The 20,473-nt window shown below is 41.6% G+C and overlaps 1 protein-coding gene across 1 annotated transcript in view; it reads left to right on the top strand.

The window, feature by feature from the left end:
- The window catches only part of SLC28A3 (solute carrier family 28 member 3), a 57,636-nt gene that overhangs the window by 36,580 nt on the left and 583 nt on the right, over positions 1 to 20,473 (top strand). Inside the window, exons 6-17 of the mRNA XM_030832831.3 lie at positions 82 to 226; positions 1,483 to 1,596; positions 2,208 to 2,285; positions 5,135 to 5,215; positions 6,611 to 6,691; positions 8,881 to 9,006; positions 10,605 to 10,735; positions 12,298 to 12,466; positions 12,867 to 13,064; positions 18,582 to 18,663; positions 19,317 to 19,415; positions 19,626 to 19,746. Coding sequence (XP_030688691.2) covers positions 82 to 226; positions 1,483 to 1,596; positions 2,208 to 2,285; positions 5,135 to 5,215; positions 6,611 to 6,691; positions 8,881 to 9,006; positions 10,605 to 10,735; positions 12,298 to 12,466; positions 12,867 to 13,064; positions 18,582 to 18,663; positions 19,317 to 19,415; positions 19,626 to 19,746 — 1,425 coding nt within the window. The remainder of the gene's footprint in view (positions 1 to 81; positions 227 to 1,482; positions 1,597 to 2,207; positions 2,286 to 5,134; positions 5,216 to 6,610; positions 6,692 to 8,880; positions 9,007 to 10,604; positions 10,736 to 12,297; positions 12,467 to 12,866; positions 13,065 to 18,581; positions 18,664 to 19,316; positions 19,416 to 19,625; positions 19,747 to 20,473) is intronic.

Raw genomic sequence — 20,473 nt, 5'->3', positions numbered from 1 at the left:
TTGCTTGTTAGTTGAAGCCTGTTTAAGATTTTAAAGTTAGCACAGCAAATGATGCCAAAGCCTCCTTCTTTGTTCCCTTAGGGTGATTTGGGGCTGCCTGATCCTGGGAGTTATTTTCTGGCTGGTCTTTGACACCGCCAAATTGGGCCAACAGCAGCTGGTGTCCTTCGGTGGACTCATAATGTACATTACCCTGACATTTCTATTTTCCAAGCACCCAACCAAAGTAAGCACGAAATCGATCATTTCTTGGTCTTTTTCCCTCTTTTTTTTCCTCATGTGTAAATTGCTCAAAATCATGAGTATGAGAGAGTTGAACTGTTATTCAATATTTTTCTTACCTTGCTATGATATTTCAGTGGCTAAGGTGCCCTTTTCCTGAACGTTAATAGTACTGTTGCTCTCTCATTTTTCATTCTCAGTAATTTTCCAGTTGCTCAACCAGTGAGATACTCTCTCCTGTCAAGTCCGATTTCTACTCATGTACCCCCTTCCCCCCCATCAAACACACATACAAAGAAAACTCATCCATTTTTATTCAGATTTCCCCAGACCAACAAATAATCTAATATTCTACCACTGGATTCTGCAGTTATCAAATTTGTATTTGCCATTGAGGCTATTTTACTCCAAAAATTTGTACTTAAGCAGTTTTGTTCACATAGGATTCAATTCTCACCCTTGTTCTGTCAGCCTGTAACCCAATAAATGGGCAAGAATTCTGAGATATCAAAACTTTCACATATGCTTCATAATGGCAAACTCTGGAAGACTTTACTGGCTGAAAGGCTGATCCAAGAAAAGAGCATTAATCAAAACCAAAGCCACCTGATACAATCCAAATTCTTTGCCCTGTGCGGGTGACCATCTCTGCTATTTTCTGTGCCTCCAATCCCATAGTTCTTTGCAGGCCACTCATCTCTACTCCAAAAATGAAAGCACTTGATTGTCCATTACCACTGCACTCCCTGGGTCTGCATTAGAGTTAATTGGTTCCTTTTACTGTGAAATGAGAGCCCCTCAACAGAGTGGAATTTCACTTAATTCACTTACAAATTGTCAAATCAACAAACCTTGGACACAGAGAGAAGTCATGTTCGGCCTTTCCATTTTCCAAATGGGGAAATAATTATATGTATCTAACATTTACAGCATGACCGGGAAGGCCAGATTCTTCCTCTTTTAATGGCCCTTCTAAGACTACTCTTTGTGTCTAAGTGATTTTATCTTGACAAAATGGTTACATACACTGCTGGGACTGAAGGCTTAATCTCAGGTTTATGAAGAGGGAGCATAACCCTGAGATTTTTAGGTATGATTCTATGGAGGGATTCTCTGTTCACAACTGCTTTGGCCTCCGAAAGAAGGTGGATCACAGGCCACATCTGAGAAGCTTCCAAGGAAATAGTGATCCTCTGGGCATTTATGCTGAGTTCAGCATTCATTTTCTAATAACCTATATCTCTTCCTATTTCTGTATAGGTTTACTGGAGGCCTGTCTTTTGGGGTGTTGGGTTACAGTTTCTTCTTGGGCTTTTGATACTAAGGACAGAACCTGGATTTATGGCTTTTGATTGGCTGGGGAAACAAGTTCAGGTAAATTTGGTTCAAAAGAATGCCTTGCTTTTATAGTGCTTTTAACATTTGAATATAACCCTCAAGACATGTCAGAAATAGCTTTATTTGTCTGCATTAGTTGACCCAAATTTTAATTCCATAGCATGAATTAGACAAATAACTTTGTTTATGTTAATCCGTGTAGTTTATTAATATTCTGGTTGTCTCTTACCCATACCATCCACTACATCACTCCTCAATCCCATTTGACCCCTTCATCCTGCCTGAGGGGTGTCACTCTTCTAAGACGTTTCCCCCAACAGAGAAAAAGGCTTCTTTGCATCTAGTGGCAACCAGTACCTCCCATGTACCATCTGTGGCTTCTGGAGCAAGTTACCACACCCAGCTTATTCGTTAGCACCCTAGAGTCAGAGTGAATGTCAGAAACGCCAGGAAACCTGTATGCAGTTATAGTTCTAAGATATACTTCCAGGCCATCCACTGGAGGGGGAAAGTTGACAAAATTAACTCTCTAAGTCTATCCCACAACTTTTCTGAGTCCCCACCCTCTGCAGAGCCGTAGGTCCTGTGGATGGTAACTACCTCTTTAGTGCTTGTAATGATCTGCTCTTTTCCTTTCTTTAACTCAGACATTCCTGGAGTACACTAATGCTGGCGCCTCATTTGTCTTTGGTGAGAAATATGAAGACCACTTTTTTGCATTTAAGGTAAAGCCAAACACTTTTTTTCTATGTAGACACTCCCTTTTCAGTAACTTCTCAGTCTTTGTAGATGTTCAGATAGAACCTAACTGATCAGAACCCAGGCATATACCTGCCAGGCATGTCATAGGGACACAGCCCATCACTGGGCTTTCTCCTTTACCTGAAGTCAGTGGACTGAAACATTTAATTTTTTTACAGTAACATTCAGGGAAACATGTAGAGGAAGTCAGGAATACTGAAACACAGGCATACCTCAGAGATATTGCCGGTTCGGTTCCAGACCACCGCAATAAAATTAATACCACGGTAAAGCCAGTCAAAAATTTTTTGGTTTCCCAGCTCATATAAGTTATGTTTATACCCTACTGTAGTCTAGTAAGTGTGCAATAGCAGTATGTCTAAAAAAAGTACACAGCTTAATTAAAAAATACTTTACTGCTAAAAAAATGCCAAAACAATTACAATAGTAACATCAAAGATCACTGATCACCATAACAAATATAATAATAATGAAGAAGTTTGAAATATTGTGAGAATTTACCGAAATGTGACCCAGAGACACAAAGTGAGCAAACGCTGTTGGAAAAATGGCGCCTACAGACTTGCTCACCCAAGGTTTACCAAAATCGTTCAGTTTGTAAAAAACACAACCTCCAAGAAGTGCAATAAAGCAAAGCACAATAAAACAAGGTATGCCTGTACTTTTGGATGTCTTGTAGCATTTGCTGAGATAGTTATGAAAGATCATGTGGTGGGGGGGGGACTTCCCTGGTGGCGCAGTGGTTAAGAATCCGCCTGCCAATGCAGGGGACACGGGTTCGAGCCCTTGTCCGAGAAGATCCCACATGTCGCGGAGCGACTAAGCCTGTGCGCCACAACTACTGAAGCCCACACACCTGGAGCCTGTGCTCTGCAACAGGAGAAGCCACCGCAATGAGAAGCCCACACACCACAACGAAGAGTAGCCCCCTCTCCCTGCAACTAGAGAAAGCCCGCGCACAGCAACAGGACCCAACGCAGCCAAAAATTAATTAATTAATTAATTTTCCTAAAAAAGATCATACGGGGTAATAGTATCTGAGATTTCAGGGAAAAGAACATTAGGTCCCTGGCAATGAATAGACATATGGCTGCTAATGCCTCCCCAGTCCAAGCTCAGTGACAGCCCTGCAGTCAGGAAACTCCTTAATCCCAGACAAACCGGGACAGCTGGTCACTCACATCAAGCTCTGTTCTTCCAGAGCCATCCCCTTGCTTAACATTTCCCCTCTCTCCTTCAGCACAGCCTTCACCTCGGCAGGCCTGCAAGCTGGGCCTCCTCCCAACCAAAGGAGGGATGTTATTTTACAGGCGAAAGGCCACTTGGCAACTTGGCCCCATGCTCAGGCCTAATCGATTCTCTCCCAGGCCTCCCCCATCCCCAGGAAGCCCATCTTCCTCTGGGAAGTCCCTGCAAATCCTTGTCGATTAGTCAGAAACATGCATTTGGCTTTTCCTTCAGATTTCTTTTTTTGTGGTGTGCTATTGTTCCTACACTTCTCCATTGTCTTCTCACTCGGGGACTCCAAATTTACCTCCAAATTACCTCAGCATCGGTTAGGCCAACTGCTATGCTGAATCTTTTTTTAAACTGCTGACTTGATACTTTGGTGCTGAGATAACTAAGCCATCTCTGAAAGGTCAAATGTTTACAGATTGAGATAGAAATATGCTCCTGTCATGAATTGAATCCAGAATTACAAAAAATAATATCACGGAGAAGGAGGAACTTGCTGCCCAGACTGCACCAGTGTCTTCAGACCTCCCCCAACCCTCTGCCCCCAGGGCAGTAGTCTCCATCCTTTCTGCCAAAGCAGATTCCTGTGGGAACATTGGGGAGATGAGCCCCTTTAACTCCCTGAAGCTTTCAGGAAGGCTCTGCCTGCCCATTAAAGCCAATAAAATCACATAAGTGAGCGAGCTCTGAATAATGGCACAAAAAGTCTTTTAATATATATTATTAATAGATTTTTCTAAATTAGATCCTGTACAAATTGTCCTTGGCCATTCTGTGTCTCTGGTGGCAGCTTGTCCCTGGCCATTTAGCTGGGAACAGAGGGGAAGGGGAACAATGGAGTAGGGGTGGGGAGGGACCCAGACCACAGCTCTGTGTGGTCTATGCAGGGAAGAAGCTGTTCCCTGTAGACACACAGGCTGCATTGAAGGCATCCAAAGAGCATCAGGAAAATCGGATCTAGAAAAAGACAACCTTTGTTAACACAGAAGTAAACTAGTTTCCAGAGTTTAATCTTTGTAAAGTGATTCAAAAATCTATAGGTAAAATAGTTATTATTCTAAAAGCTAAATCCACGAATGCTTGCTTTATACAAGGCATTGTTTAAGCACCTACTGTGTCACTACTGTGAATAAGTATCTGAGGTAGCTCACACTTAATCGTGACCCAGGTTACTTTGCTAATAAGTAGTGAAGCCCATGTCTGTTTAATATCAGAAAAACAAGAATATCTGCCAGTGGCTTTCAGTTTCTTGATCTAATTATTACAAATTCCCCCCCAAAACGTCATTCCTTCTCTTAGAAACTAAAGTAAGAAAAGCTCATCATAGCAGGATTTTTTTTTTTAAGTCCAGTTTCCTATGAAATAGACTCAAGCTTATCCAGAACAAATTAGAGTAAGAGACTGTAGATGGGGAAGTTGCCTGTTAAAAACGTTGTTTATTTCAAGAGGAGTTTCCAGTATTTTGATGACATTTCAGAGGGGGAAAAGGAGGCAGAAAGGAGACTGATCTGAAAGCTACTAATACTGCTGGGGCCAATGTTAACCCGTGACCACTCCTCCCCACCACCCCCCCCAGGTCCTGCCCATCGTGGTTTTCTTCAGCACTGTGATGTCCATGTTGTACTACCTTGGATTGATGCAGTGGATCATTAAAAAGGTACCAGGACTAGAAGGCAGCGGGTGACCGGTGCAGAGCTGATTATCGCAGGGACAAATTCTTGAATGCCTTTTATCTGGGTTTTTCCAAAGTACCTTTCCCTTTGTACCAAGATCCACACCCACCCCAAGTTATTAGATTTAAACCCAAAAATCCTACATGGGTCCACAGAGGGAATTTTATCTCCAGGACTTCTAATAGGGCTGTGACTTGCAACACACTGAGCATCTTCATGAAGCAGTTATTCCGTTAGCCAAAGAATTGACTCCAAGGGATGGGGACCTGATTGTCCCTTCATCTTGGCTATCTGCCCAAGGCTTACACAGTCACTGCTTATCCTCAGGTGATAACGAAAGTGGACCCTCCTGGTCTAGGAGTTGCTAGAGAATCAAAGCAAGAAGGGGAAGCTGATCTTTTCTCCTGAGGGATTTTTGTAAGCACACAAATTTTTTTTTTTTAGGTCTGAAAAGTTAACCTCAGTTCTGCTGCCCCAGTAGCTGTCAGTCCTACATTATGTTAGATCACAAAACTCAGAAATTTGTAAGCTAGTTTGAATGCACATGAGAGCAAGGCAGTGTATACAGGGCTTGGGCACAGACACAGCCCTCTTGATCCCTGTAAAGAAATAAAATTTATTTATTTTAAAAAAGAAAAAGAGAGAGAGAGCCAAAATACCAGCAGAATTAAAAGTTTCAGCAAGAGCACCAGGGCGCATAGTTTTCTAATTGTCAGTTTAAACATTCAGCATTCCTGTGTCCACATCGAAGCAGGAAGGAAGGAGAGAGGATGCAACAGGAAGTCCCCATTCTGAGGTGGGCATCACAGTCCCTGGTTGGAAGGACCACTACAAATTGGGACCATCAACCATGTTCGTTTGAGAGTTAAGTAGAAAAGGCCAAACCTCAACTACATCCCATTACTTATTAGCTGGGGAAACTTTGACAGAACAGCTAAACTGTTCTGTGCCTTGGTTTCCTCTTCTGTAAAATGGGCCTAATTATAGGACCTCCCTCAAAGGCTTATTGTGTGGATTAAATGCATTACTCAGAACAATGGCTTAAAACAGTGCCTGGAACGCTGTGAAGACTGCCATGACTGTTAGCAATTATTACAACTTATTACTTGTACACAATAGACATTCAAAAAACTTTACTTGTATGAAACAGACATTTCAATAGACATTGTATAGTGTTCAAAGTATATACAATGACTCAGACTTACCACTCAAATAGGATTTGATCAGCCTGCACTATGGACTATATAAGGTATACTCAAGTTTAGTACAATTGTTGAAGGCCTCAGTATTTTCCTCCAGTTTAAAGATTTTTATCCCTACTTTGAAGTTCTGTGTATACAAATAGTTCTTTACTGACTTTATCCTTTTTTGCCTTTTAGGTTGGATGGGTAATGCTAGTGACTATGGGAACATCTCCTGTTGAATCTGTAGTTGCTTCTGGCAATATATTTGTTGGACAGGTAAGTTGTAATATCAAAAAACAAAACACTTGCTAAAATGGATACTCTTTCCAGAAAGAGAAATTTAAAAATATGACGGTGTTATTTCTTTTAGTGTAGGGGGAAGGGTGTCAAGATAATGAACCCTCAATATTGAAAATGTCCAGATTCCAAGGAGAGAGAAAGAGAGAGAGAGAGAGAGAGAGAGAGAGAGCCCTTCTAAGAGTATCAATGCACTAGTGTGGAATTTGGGTCCTTGAAAATTTATGGAGAGGAAGAAAGATTGAATCATTTTATCAAAGCATAAGGCTTCTCATGTATAGATTCTCAATAAGTCCTTTCTGAATTAACTGAATTGTTGAGGTTTCTGGCCCACCCATCAGAGGCTAGCAGCTCATCTACTCAAATGGAGTTCACCATTTATCTTGAAGCTGCAAACATGTAACAGACAGCCTCACACTCTGTAGTATAATGCTTGTGGCAACGAAAGAGACCAAAAAGGCTTTCCACCAACACCGTGCAGCCATATAAATACTTAAGCTCATTCTCAACTTATCTGAGCAGTCTCTTTGCTGAGCCTGAATAAAAATGCTGATGAGCAAAAGTATTTTCACCTTCCTTATCCATCACGTGGATAAATGCTCTTTTTTAAAAAAATATTTATTTATTTACTTATTTATTTGGTTGCACCAGGTCTTAGTTGCTGCAGGAGGCCTCCTTAGTTGCGGCTCACCAGCTCCTTAGTTGTGACACACGGGCTCCTTAGTTGTGGCATGCAAACTCTTAGTTGCAGCACGCATGTGGGATCTAGTTCCCTGACCAAGGATCGAGCCTGGGCCCCCTGCATTGGGAGTGTGGAGTCTTATCCACTGCGCCACCAGGGAAGTCCCGGTAGATGCTCTTTTGCCCGAAGTCCATTTAAGCAAAGAAGTATGTTGCCAAGTTCTGTCCCTCAAAATGGCAGCATTCCCAAGGGGTAGATAAGTAAGAAATGGTAATAATCATCCTCATCATTCAGGATATATGGCTTCAGGCAGAATGGAATCACACACCAAGGAAACCAAGTGTGAATACTTGCTAGCACGGTTGTGCAAAGAAATTGAACTGGAAGCAAAAATCAAGTCACCCAGAAAAACACATGGCTCCAGATCAGTAGACTTATACAACTGCTCCAGGCAGGCTGAGCCTTCTGATTGGTAAGCCCAGCTTACTAGCCTGGAGCAAAGTCTTTAGAGTGGGGCCCATACTTCTTTGCCCAGGAGTTGAAATTGTTATAATTATAGCCATAAAATCTCTCAGGACTAATTAGGGCACCATCTTGAGTTGATTACTCCTACCTGCAGGGTAAGAGGGCTCATGTACTGAGTTTCTATTTGGTCCATAAATTGAAGCTCAACACACTCAATCTCATAGCACAATTAGAAATAATGAGGGGAAAATTGTAAAATTGCACACATGCTTCTGTGGTGCTCAATTTGATACTTAATATGCTAAAAGTACAGCTATTATTTATGGAGAGCCCATGCTGCAGGCCACCTGCCCTCCTTAATGGGACTCAAGCCTTTACAACTACACTCTAATTGATTCCTTTCCATGCAAGGGGAAGAGGGGGGTCTCTGATTCTCAATTAGGAATGGGCCTGTGGGCACCGGTATATGTTATTGCTGGTATTTTTTCATACTTGTGTCTTGTTTCCCTATAGTATCAGCAAAGAGGTTTAGGGTCTGTTGAGATGAAGCTGGAAGATAGGAAGTCACAGAGGTTTGGGAATCACAGTTCCCAAGGCCAGGCCACTGGGCAGTTACTTGGCCCATGGTGCTCCAACCTTAGAAAAGAGTACTAAGCCATCACAGTCCAATCCTAGGCTAGGTGAGAGCCTTATGTGAATTGGCCTTGCAAACTTCACACGTGACTCTGTATGCTCACTGCCCTGGAGTCCAAAAGACCCAGACAATGATGGTGTGGGTTCTCAAACATGAGCACGCATCGGAACCACCTGGAAGCCTTGTTAAAACACCACTGCTGGATCCAGCCCCAGAGTTTCTGATTCAGTAAATTTGAGAATTTGCATGTCAAACAAGTTCCTGAGTCAAGCTGATAGAGTTGATCTGAAGTCCACTCTTAGAAATACTGCTGTAGAGAATGGAATTTTGAGTAAATTAGCATGTCCTCGTAAGGGAACGTTTAATCTGATCACTTTTTGTTTCCAGACAGAGTCTCCACTGCTGATCCGACCATATTTACCGTGCGTCACCAAGTCTGAACTCCACGCAGTCATGACCGCTGGGTTCTCTACCATTGCTGGAAGTGTCTTAGGCGCATACATTTCTTTTGGGGTAAGAATGTTTGGGGATTAATTTATAAAACCTCTTCTTCCTTTGCTATTGTTATTTCTGCTTTTTCCTTTACTATTACTGCCAGATAAGGAGGGCAAAAGAGTGTTCTTTTTGCTGTCTAGTTGGTCACAGTTTCTTTGGCATTTGAATGGAGTGACCCCAAGGAGCTTTGGTGTTTCACTCTCATATCTCTGCCACCTAAATGTGAACTATATCCACCCATAGCAGAATGAAATCATATTATGAGGTTAATTTGGCTGAAAATTTGAATAAGTAAAAGAAAAACAAAAAAAAACTATTACTGACACTAAAGGCCATCTAGTTCAGTGGTCAGCAAACTATGGCCCATGGGCCAAATTTAGATCACTTCCTTTTTTTGTAACTAAAGTAAACTAAAGTTTGATTGGAAACCAGCTATCCTGTTCATTATCTAAGCAGCTTTTATGATACAGACTTGAGTAGTTGTGGCCCTAAAAGCCAAAACTATTCACCCTCTACAGAAAACATTTTCTGACTCCTGGCTTACAGCACTGATTCTCAAAACTTACTTCACGTTAGAATCACCTGGGAGCTTTTAAAAGCCCTAATGCCCAGGCCCCTACCCCAGAGTAATTCAACAGAATCTCTTGGGACGAGACCCAGGCATCAGTGTTCCCTTTCAATCCTCAGGTTTCAATGTATAGCCCAGTTTGAAAGCAGGGGGTCTATGGGATGGCGCTGAAGAACGTTATGGTAACTGGTGCACATGCCCTGAGCACAGGGCTTATTTACAACCCCTGGTGGAGAAATGGAATAACACAGCAGCTGTGTGGTCCAGGTGATGAGGAATTCTTACAAGATAGGCAAGTTTCATTCCAGGACTTCATCTGAGCCTCACAGAGCGAATCAGTAGGAAGAGGGAAGAAAAAAAGGGTGAAGGAGACCTCAGGAATACCAGTTTGACTGACTCCCCAGATGGATTGCTGTAGGAATTCTACCTACAAAACTGTGCTGTGTGGAATGGGAGTGGGGAGGCAGGTGCAGATTCTATAATTCTGAAAATACAGGGAACAGAATCCAGAAACAAGATAAGGATGTGGGAAGGGAAGGGGGAAGAGTTTAAGTAGACCTGCAAAGAGGAAAACAAATCGCTTACAGATTAAAGGGACTCTGGATAAACACATATTATGTAGGGGCACAAAGGACATCAGGAAAGCAAAAGGAAAATGGAGAGGGGTGTACCCATGCCTGCACCCCAGATACCCACCATCTAAACTGATGATGTAATGAAATAGCTTTAGGGACTATATGAACATTCAGAGGAACAACAGAGAGGTAGAGTTATCTTCCTTGAAAATTTCTACAACACAGGATTAATTAATTCTGTTCTGAAATGCTCAGATTGTGGTTTTGTGCTTCTCCCCAAGGATGTGGTCAACTGGTATAACTTCCTCCCTCCTCTCAAGATGATACCCAGCGTGTGGCTCTTCCAAGCCTCCAAAGAAACATTGATTTCTGGCACGTAATCAATGCCTGCCTTGTAAGGCATTTGAGCCATTCATTCGGAACACAACCGAAAAGCTAAACCTAAGTTGGTCTTCTTTCTCCTGAAATCACAGGTTTCGTCCTCTCACTTGTTAACTGCTTCAGTTATGTCTGCACCTGCGGCATTGGCTATTTCTAAACTTTTTTGGCCTGAGACAGAAACACCTAAAATAACCCTCAAGAATGCCATGAAAATGGAAAATGGGTAAGTGGGACATGTTCACCTAGTTATTAGTTATTGACTATACAAGCAGGAGGTTGGTGGGAGGGGAGGTTTGCTCCAGTCCAAAGTACAGCAAGAATTTGATTATCAGAGAACACAATGAATTAAAGTGAATTTAATTTCCCATGACTATGTAGACTTCACCCAAAGTATCTTGTTTCAGTACTCAAGGAGATCTTTTCTAAATATCAATACCTAAATGTCAATACATTTCCTTGACTGTTCAGTGTAGATATTTCATTTAATTAACTTTTTTAGATTGAGGTATACTTGATTTTCAATATTATATTAGTTTTAGGTGAAGAGAGATTTAATTTTAAATATAGCATAGGGTTCATTGGGCCATGATTTAAGACTGTTAGAAAGCCATAGGATCACTGTTTCTGGAAGTTTCTTATATCATAGGGAAGAAAAGTATGGTATCGGTATTCCTTTTTATTAAAATTTATTTATTTATATATTTATTAAAATATTTCTTTCTTTATTTGGCTGCATTAAGTCTTAGTTACGATGTGAGAGCTCTTCATTACAGCAGGCCGGCTTCTCTCTAGTTGTGGTGTGTGGGCTCAGTAGTTGAGGCACACAGGCTCTCTAGTTGTGGCACACAGTCTCTCTAGTTGTGATGCGTGGGCTCTAGAGCCCGTAAGCTTAGTTGTCCCACGGCATGTGGGATCTTAGTTCCCCGACCAGAGATCAAACCCACGTCCCCTGCATTGGAAGGCGGATTCTTAACCATCAGACCACCAGGGAAGTCCCAATATAGGTATTTCTAACCCCTCGTAGGTTCATTTACTTTTTGCTCTGTTCAAAAGAAAGAGAAGAGGGTGGAAAAAACTAAGGGATTTAGGGTATTCAAAAGTATGTCATTAAGTAACAGAATTCATCAACCAATATGTTTCTGAGATTCATCCCTTGTTTGTATGTAGAGAGAGTCATAACCATGAGTGAAAAAGCAAGTTGCCAAAGAATATATATGGAATATGTGGATTTCACTTATATAGTTAGCAAGTATGTAAACTGACACAATGTATTATGTAGGGATAAAGAAAATTGAAAAGAAAGGGAATCATAAGCAAATTCCAATGGGCCAAGTACCTCTGATATTAGAGAGAAGAAGATGAGATGAAGTAGGGGGTGCTCAAAGCTGATGTGACTCTCCATTTCTTAAATGAGGTGGTGGATACACAGGCCTTCCTTGAATTGCTAGTTCTTTTACTGTGAATATTTTATAAATATTCTCTGGAAGCTACTTTTAATTAAATATCATTGTTAAAACCTGTAATATTTTTATCCCAGTTTTTTATTATAAACGCCTCCAAATTAAAAGAGTAGTATAACATTTAGACACTCATATGCCCATCACCTACACTCAACAATTATAAATCCCATCATGATTTCACGGAATTCAGGTATTTCAGCCAGGACATGGGTCTGAGAGTTTGTCTCTCCATTTGAATGAGCTCTGATTATGCCATTTCTACACCTGTGATGTCCATCCACTGATAATCCCTTGGTAATTCTGGAATTGCTATTTTTTGATAAAGTGATTCAAAGAATCTCCTAGAAGCCGCAGCACAGGGAGCATCCTCATCCATTCCCCTGGTGGCAAACATCGCTGCGAATTTGATTGCCTTCCTGGCCCTGTTGTCTTTTGTGAATTCAGCCCTGTCCTGGTTTGGAAACATGTTTGACTACCCACAACTGAGTTTCGAGGTATGATTCTATCATGCTTTTCCTCCTTTTTGTTTCTGCCAATCTTTGTTTAAAAATAAAATAGGTTTGTGAACAGCCTTTCCTAACGTGTATAGTGCACTCTTATACAATGTACAAACTTATCATGAATCCCACACCCCTTTTGCTGTCTCCTATCACCCTCCTTACCCCAACACAGAACCATTCTGTCCTGACCCCGTTCCCCAAAATCCAGGTTACTTCAAATGACCCAATTTCAACCTTGACTCCTAATGGATATAGACAGGCTAGAGAATGCACAGGGATCTCTGTGCCTAAAAGACACACAGAGGGGGCGGGAACAATCTGGTCATGAGCGTGAGGCCGAAGAACCGGAAGCAAATCACTACTCTAATAAGGTATCCATTTTGGGGTTTTGTAGGTAATATGCTCCTACATCTTCATGCCCTTTTCCTTCATGATGGGAGTGGACTGGCAAGACAGCTTTATGGTTGCCAGACTCATAGGTTATAAGACATTCTTCAATGAATTTGTGGCTTATCAGAAACTCTCAGAATTGATCCATTTAAGGCAAGAGAGTGGACCCAAATTTGTGGATGGTGTGCAGCAATATATGTCGGTGAGTAAATTTTTCCCCCCAATATACTTCTTTGTCACACACATACATTCATCAAATAGCTGCTGGTGCCTCTGTGTGTCAGGCACCATGCTAGGCATTTGGGGTACATCAGAAGGAAACAGGCCCAAAATCTCTGACATCATAATGTACATAGTGACTCATAATTGTCAGTTGTGTTGAGTTAATCACAGCGTCTGTGCGCACGCACGTGCGCATGTGTGTATACAGAAAGAAACGCAGCTAATCCTTCCCACTGTGATCATTTACCTTTGAGCACTATCAGTACAAACCCAGAGTCATATGAGCTGGGATTGGAGTCAATCAACAGATATTTATGGAATGTCTTCTGTGAGCACTGTGCTATGTACCGAGGCCATGGTGTTGAATGAGTGATAAGGCCTCTGCTCTCATGGGGCTCATAGTCTAATGACCAGGAAGGACTCTTCCTTCCTATTTAAGAAATTTTTTGAACTCTGAGAAACTGCCTAAGTGCCGCATAGCACCTGGACATCGAAAGAAACAGTGAGACACAGTAACTACTCTCCAAGTGAATGAGGGAAGAGAAAAAGCTCAGGGCCTTTCAGACAAGCACCCTGTAATTATGTCAGGATTTCGGGTCCATAGCCTGCAAGGAGATGCTCATGTCTGCTTGGCCTTGAATGGGATGAGGGAACTTGGAGGAGGCCATTATTTAAGCCATATTTGCAGCTGAGTCTCTAACTTCTACTTTCCAGAAGAACAGAATTGTCACACGTGGAAACTCTTAGGGAAATGGTGAACATTTCCGACCACCACCATGACTCATTAAAACAATCCATTTGGAATGAATGTCCTGGGCAGGTATTTGGCTTTAAAAGGAACGGGGAGGGAAAGCATGCTGCCCAAGGTTCTAACTGAGACTGCCCGCCTCTGACCACCACCACCATCTCACCCAAACACCAAACATGCAAATTTTCCTCCCACCTGTCACACAAATACCACAGCAAACTCCAGGAGAGTACTGATTTGTATTTTACGGTCAGGGCATTTTGACCCACACATCTGATATGAACAAGAGCTCTAGGACAATAGGTCTCCTGCATCTCAAATGTTCATTCTTCAACTGACCACGCAATGGAGCTTGGCCAAATGTCCTCATTGTTTGGATGCCACCACAAACTAGCTTGCTTCTCTGCCAAAAGTAAAGAATAGGCTAAATTAAGTGAAATGTTTTCCATCCCCAACTGGCAGTTGCCTGGAGAACGTAGTTTTGCTAAAAGGAAGCTCTCAGTTCTGGTTGTGCTAAGCAGGTTTGTGAACAGGTTATTAAGAGGACAGAAATAGAACAGTAGAGCTGATTTAGGTTGGGAGTGAGCCCAACCAGAGGCAGACCCACAGAAGATATTTGGAGATATGAGCTCAATGGCTTCTGCTATTGTTGAGTCACAAAGGGGAAAACATTTTGTTTTTCCCAATTTGTTATTTCCAATCAACCAAATGGGGGTGAGTTCCTACAATTTCTGTTTACCAACCAACAAGTGGTGGGAGTGTCCCACCATCTACTGGAAAAAGTACCACGTGACTAAAACATTTGATCTGGGTCCATGAGGCAAAAACCCAGTGTAATCCATTGCATTATGATGACCTCCATCTAAGCGGTCAGAATGTGTAGGTGCAGACGGCCAACAGGCACATGGAAAGATGCTCAACATCACTAATTATTAGAGAAATGCAAATCAAAACTATGAGGTATCACCTCACACCAGTCAGAATGACCATCATTAAAAAGTCTACAAATAATAAATGCTGGAGAGGCTGTGTAGAAAATGTAACCCTCCTACACTGTTCGTGGGAATGTACATTAGTGCAGCCACTATGGAAAACAGTATGGAGGTTCCTCAAAAAACTAAAAATAGAGTTTCCACATGATCCAGCAATCCCACTCCTGGGCATATATCTGGACAAAACTATAATAAGAAAAGATACATGCACCCCAGTGTTCATAGCAGCACTATTTACAATAGCCAAGACATGGATGCAACCTAAATATCCATCGACAGATGAATGGATAAAGAAGGTATGGTCGGTATACATAACATAATACTACTCAGCCATAGAAAAGAATGAAATGATGCCATTTGCAGTGACATGGGTGGACCTAGAGATTATCATACTAAGTGAAGTAAGTCAGAAAGAGAAAGACAAATACCATACGATATCACTTATATCTAAGTGGAATCTAAAATATGACACAGATGAACTTATTTACGAAATAGAAACAGACTCACAGACAGAAAACAAACTTATGGTTACCAACGGGGAAAGGAGGAGGGGGAAGGGATAAATTAGGAGTTTGGAATTAGCAGATACAAACTACTATATATAAAATTGATAAACAACAAGGTCCTACTGTATAGCACAGGGAACTATATTTAATACCCTATAATAAATCCTAATGGAAAAGAATATATATATATATATGTGTGTGTGTGTGTTTGTGTGTGTATATATATATATGTTTATATAAATATATATATATATATATAACTGAATCACTTTGCTGTACAGCAGAAACTAACACAATGTTGTAAATCAACTATACTTCAATTAAAAGAATAAGAGAAATGTGTATGTAGCACGTTGTCCCCAGAATGAGCTCTTTATCACTCCACCATTTTCATCATTTTCTCCTTCTTAAATATAATACTTTGCATGTTTGTTTGTTTACACATAAAACATACCATGGTACAGAATTCAAGAGGTACAAGAGATGTGGAGGGAAAAGGAAGTCATCCTCCCTATTTCTTTGCCATTCACCTCCTCTCCCTGTTCCACATTATGCTCACTGTTGTTAGTGTTGCTCTTTGCTCTTGGTAACATATCTTGGATGCCACGCCATATCAATGCCTGTGACACAGTATGAGCACATCATAACTTATTTTAACCAGTCCCTTGTTGATGAACACCGTTACCAATTTTTTGCTATTAGAAGTAATGCTACAATGACTGTCCTTGAGGCACCTTTGCTCCTGTGCAAGGAGAGCTGGAAGATGTATTATGGATGGATTAGATTCCACTTAGATATAAGTGATATCATATGGTATTTGTCTTTCCATCACATAATCCTGCACATTTATGGGCAAAGGCAAAGTGGAATCATCCCAGCCTCCTTTTCCTCTTATCATAAAACCCTACATGGCCACATCTGTGTATCCCTTTCCCACAGATCCCCAGAGGGAGAGAGAGGAATCTCAAGCACTTTATGCCATCTCCCTCCTCACGGTCTCTTAACAAGCTTGCCTATTTTTGAAGCCAACTGAACTAAATGAAAAGCACTAGACAGAGCAGGGGACAAAGATGATGAGCTTTTCCAGAAACAGCAGACTGCTCAAATACTTGAAATATTTTTTTCCTGCCCACTATATGCACACTGATTGAGAATATCGACAAAGGTGTTCTCAGAAATTATGAAAGAAAAGAAGAGCCTTATAATCAACAAAAAACTTACCATGAGAAAAAAAACTTAACCACGAGCACTTGAGTCTTGAATGTGAGCTTTTAAAAATCCAGTTAGTGAAAGAAAAAAGAAAAGGTTTGTTCTTTGAACCAAATCATAGATTTTCCTCAGGATTTTGGAAAAGAAAATTATTGCCTCGGTTGTGTGGGTGCCTTTGCCAGATTGGCTGTGCCTCTGGTGAACAACCGAACCTACTGAATCTTCCAAGCCTCCCATAATCAGCCCCTCAACCTGAGGAAGATTGTCTGGCCTGAGCAGCACCTCTTGCCTATTGGAATAGAGAAGGAGGGTCATGCTCACGCTTCCAAGAATTCACCTGCCATCTTCTTACTGCCCTGTGAAAGGACTATTCACTCTCCCACTACCTAACATTCCTATGGTCTGGTCAGAGCTGAGGAACAAAGAAAGGCAAGCACACACCACAGTCAGCTGAAAGGAGCCCCTCTGGTATCTGTGAGCTTCGTTTTTACTAAGGTAATTCCTTTTCACTGAAGTATAATTTGCATACAAAAAAGGCCTATTTTTGGTGTACGTATGTTTTGATAAATCTGTCACCTGTGTAACCATGACCACAAACAATCAAGATACCACACATTTCCACCACACCTAGAAAACTTCCCTCATGGCCAGTTGTCAACAACACCCCATCCCACCCCAACCCAGTCCCAGGAAACCAGTGATCTTTCTCTTACTATAGATCACTTTTGCTTGTTCTAGAATTTCATATAAATGGACTCACTTAGGATTCATGTTGTTGCATGTATTAGTTTTTTCCTTTCTACTGCAGAGTAGTATCCTTTTTTAATGCATGTCCACACCTTATTTATCCATTCGCCAATTGAATGGCATTTGAGTTATTTCCAGCTTGGGGCTATTGTGAATAAAGCTGTTATAAACATTCACGTACAGTCTTCTTGAAGACACGTTTTTATTTCTCCTGGGAACATTCCTAGGAGTGGCATTACTGGGTCATACAGGCTGTTATGTTAATTTGATAAGAAACTGCCAAGTATGTTTGTATTTTACAAACAGGCCGTGTCAGTTTACATTCCCACCAACAATGTACAAGAGTTCCAATTGCTCAACATCCCTGCCTACACTGGGTGTTGTCCTTCTTTTTTAGCCATTTTAGTGGATGTGTAGTGAGCTCATTGTTTTAATTTAATTTGCATTTTCCTGGTGATTAGTGACGTCAAACATCTTCTCATGTGCTTATTTCGGCCATTTGCTTATCTTTTGTGAAATCTCTTTATGTTTTTTATTGGGTGCTTGTCTTCTTAATGAGTTATAACAGTTCTTTATACATTCTGAATAAGTCCTTTGTCAAATAAATGTAATGTGAGTATTTTCTGGGACCAATTTTGTATTGTCAGCAGCTAGTACTGTGCCTGACACAATATAGCAAGTGGTCAGGTCATACTGAATATTAGAGTTATCATCGAGCAGAAAATAGCATTTGTAGAGGCCAACAGTACCAACTCCAAGGACTTCATGGAGAGTCTCTGAATCCACACAGCCCCTTTCCCTCCCTGAAAATTCAAGGGGAGGACTTCCCTGGTGGCGCAGTGGTTAAGAATCTGCCTGCCAATGCAGGGAACACGGGTTCAATCCCTGGTCCAGCAAGATCCCACATGCCGCAGAGCAACTAAGCCCGTGAGCCACAACTACTGAGCCTGCGTGCCGCAACTACTGAAGTCTGCGCGTCTAGAACCCATGCTCCACGACAAGAGAAGCCACCGCAATGAGAAGCCCACGCACCACAACAAAGAGTAGCCCCCACTTGCTACAACTAGAGAAAGCCCACAGGCAGCAACGAAGACCGCTCACAGCCACAAAAAAAAAAAAATTCAAGGGGAGATGGAAAAAAGAGACCAGGAAGCAACAGGTGTTTGACACCATACACTGTACATTTATTTGTCAATATTGATTCTATAGTCGGAACAGGAAGCCCAGTTAGGATATCAGATATACTCAGCTGGGTCACATCATGTATACATCTGTGTGTTTATGCTTATTTCTAGATTCGTGCTGAGACAATTGCCACTTATGCTCTCTGTGGCTTTGCCAATTTTGGTTCCCTAGGAATAGTGATCGGCGGACTCAGTAAGTGAAAAGAATATTCTCCAACAATAGATATGATATAAACATTCTTCCAATCTCCATGTTGCTCTGTAACATTATTTGTGTCTGAAAAAAAGAGCTCTGCAACAGCAATAAATTCTTTTGGGTCTATTTTTTATCCCTGCTCTGCAATGTAGTTTTTCCCATGTCTATTCAAGCTAATGTCGGGAAAAATTTGCTCAAATGTACAGGTGTTACTCCACTCAAAGATGACAAATAGATTACACTTTGTCTGCTAATTCCAATAGATTTATAATGACCAGCTAGAGAAGGATTCTGAGGGCCAGTGGAAATTCAATGGGAAAATGCCGTGATTAATTAATTCTATGCCACCACGGGCAAAGAAGGAGATGGTGACAGATGAGGTGCAGATATTTGGAATCCTTCCTTGAAACCCATTTGCCTTGTCATGCCCTCATGAACATACTGTGAGTTCTCCTACGCCAGAGAAACTTCTCTGGACGTGGAGCTCATCACTAAGCTCTTGAATCTTGAATTTTCCAGCTCAGTTTAAAAAAAGAAAAGTCAACGGACCTGAGACTCCAGCCCCAGAACAATTCTCAAAGGCTGGGAATTTGGAATTCTAATCAATAGGCTCAACATTAATCTGCCATGCTTGCTTCCACATTTCCCAGCATCCATAGCTCCTTCCAGAAAGCATGACATCGCCGCAGGAGCAGTGAGAGCTCTGATTGCGGGGACCGTCGCCTGCTTCATGACAGCCTGCATCGCAGGTACTGCATTGCATCCTCTGTGTCCGGTCTCCCTGTGCTCAGAGGATGGCAGCTTTGGGGGGACGGTGCCTCTGCAGAGAGCTGAGAGGCACAGCTGCCATTAAGCAGATTGTGAAGTGAAAAGTGTGGAGCATGGTGGAGAAGCCAAGAATATAAGGAGAGTTCAGTGACTTCATTAATTAAATAAACAGAACTCTGTTCCACTTCCAGGCATGCTTACCAGCACTCCTGTGGACAGCAACTGTCATCACATTTTGGAGAATGCCTTCAACTCCAGCTTGGTTAGAAACACAACCGATGTAGTATCTTGTTGCCAGAGTCTATTGAACAGGTATTGTATTCTTGATGATAACTTCTTTATATCCATCATTAATAATAAAAATAGACCGAAAGATCTCAACCACTTATTTTTGTAACTTCATAACTCTTAATATAAGAACTTGTCTGGCAGTTCTAACCACCTTTCATCTTGACTAACTAAGACTAGAAACCATAACACATAACACAGCGCTGCTCAAACATTTTAATATGCCCCCAGCTGTGTATTAGGTGCTTTGTATGAATTAGCTCACTTAAACCTTGCAGCCGCTGTATAAGTTAGGCATTACTGCTTTTTTAAGCATTAGATAAAATCTGGGTTTGGGGAGGCAACGTCACCTACCCAAGCAAAATGAGTGCAAACAAGATCAAGATAGAAAGACCCAAGAAAATTGGGGTCTTTCTGCCCATAGAGCCCATGCCCTAGTAGTTACTAGGTACTGCCTCCCTTTCAAGGGTATCAAGCAATGCAGGCTTCCCTGACAACATGATGATGGTGACGCTACAGTGGATGAGGGGCCATCAGTGACCCATGCCAGCCACCCCCATTCTGTACAGTCTCTATCTTCAGAAGCAGTATCACCACTCCATCTGCCCTTCTTAATGTGCACGTGTTTTTTTAAGGATTGCTTCTGTCCTTTATTCTTTTACTCTAGAGGAAATAAGGTGAGTCTTTCAGGCCAAACAGGATTTAAGAGTCAAAACTACTTCTCTGGTGCCTCTGTCCTTAACCCACCCTA

The sequence above is a fragment of the Globicephala melas genome, chromosome 6, assembly GCF_963455315.2.
Source record: "Globicephala melas chromosome 6, mGloMel1.2, whole genome shotgun sequence".
Taxonomy (NCBI): Eukaryota; Metazoa; Chordata; class Mammalia; order Artiodactyla; family Delphinidae; genus Globicephala; species Globicephala melas.
Note: the sequence above shows the minus strand (reverse complement) of the source record. Positions and strands in the feature narration are given on the sequence as shown.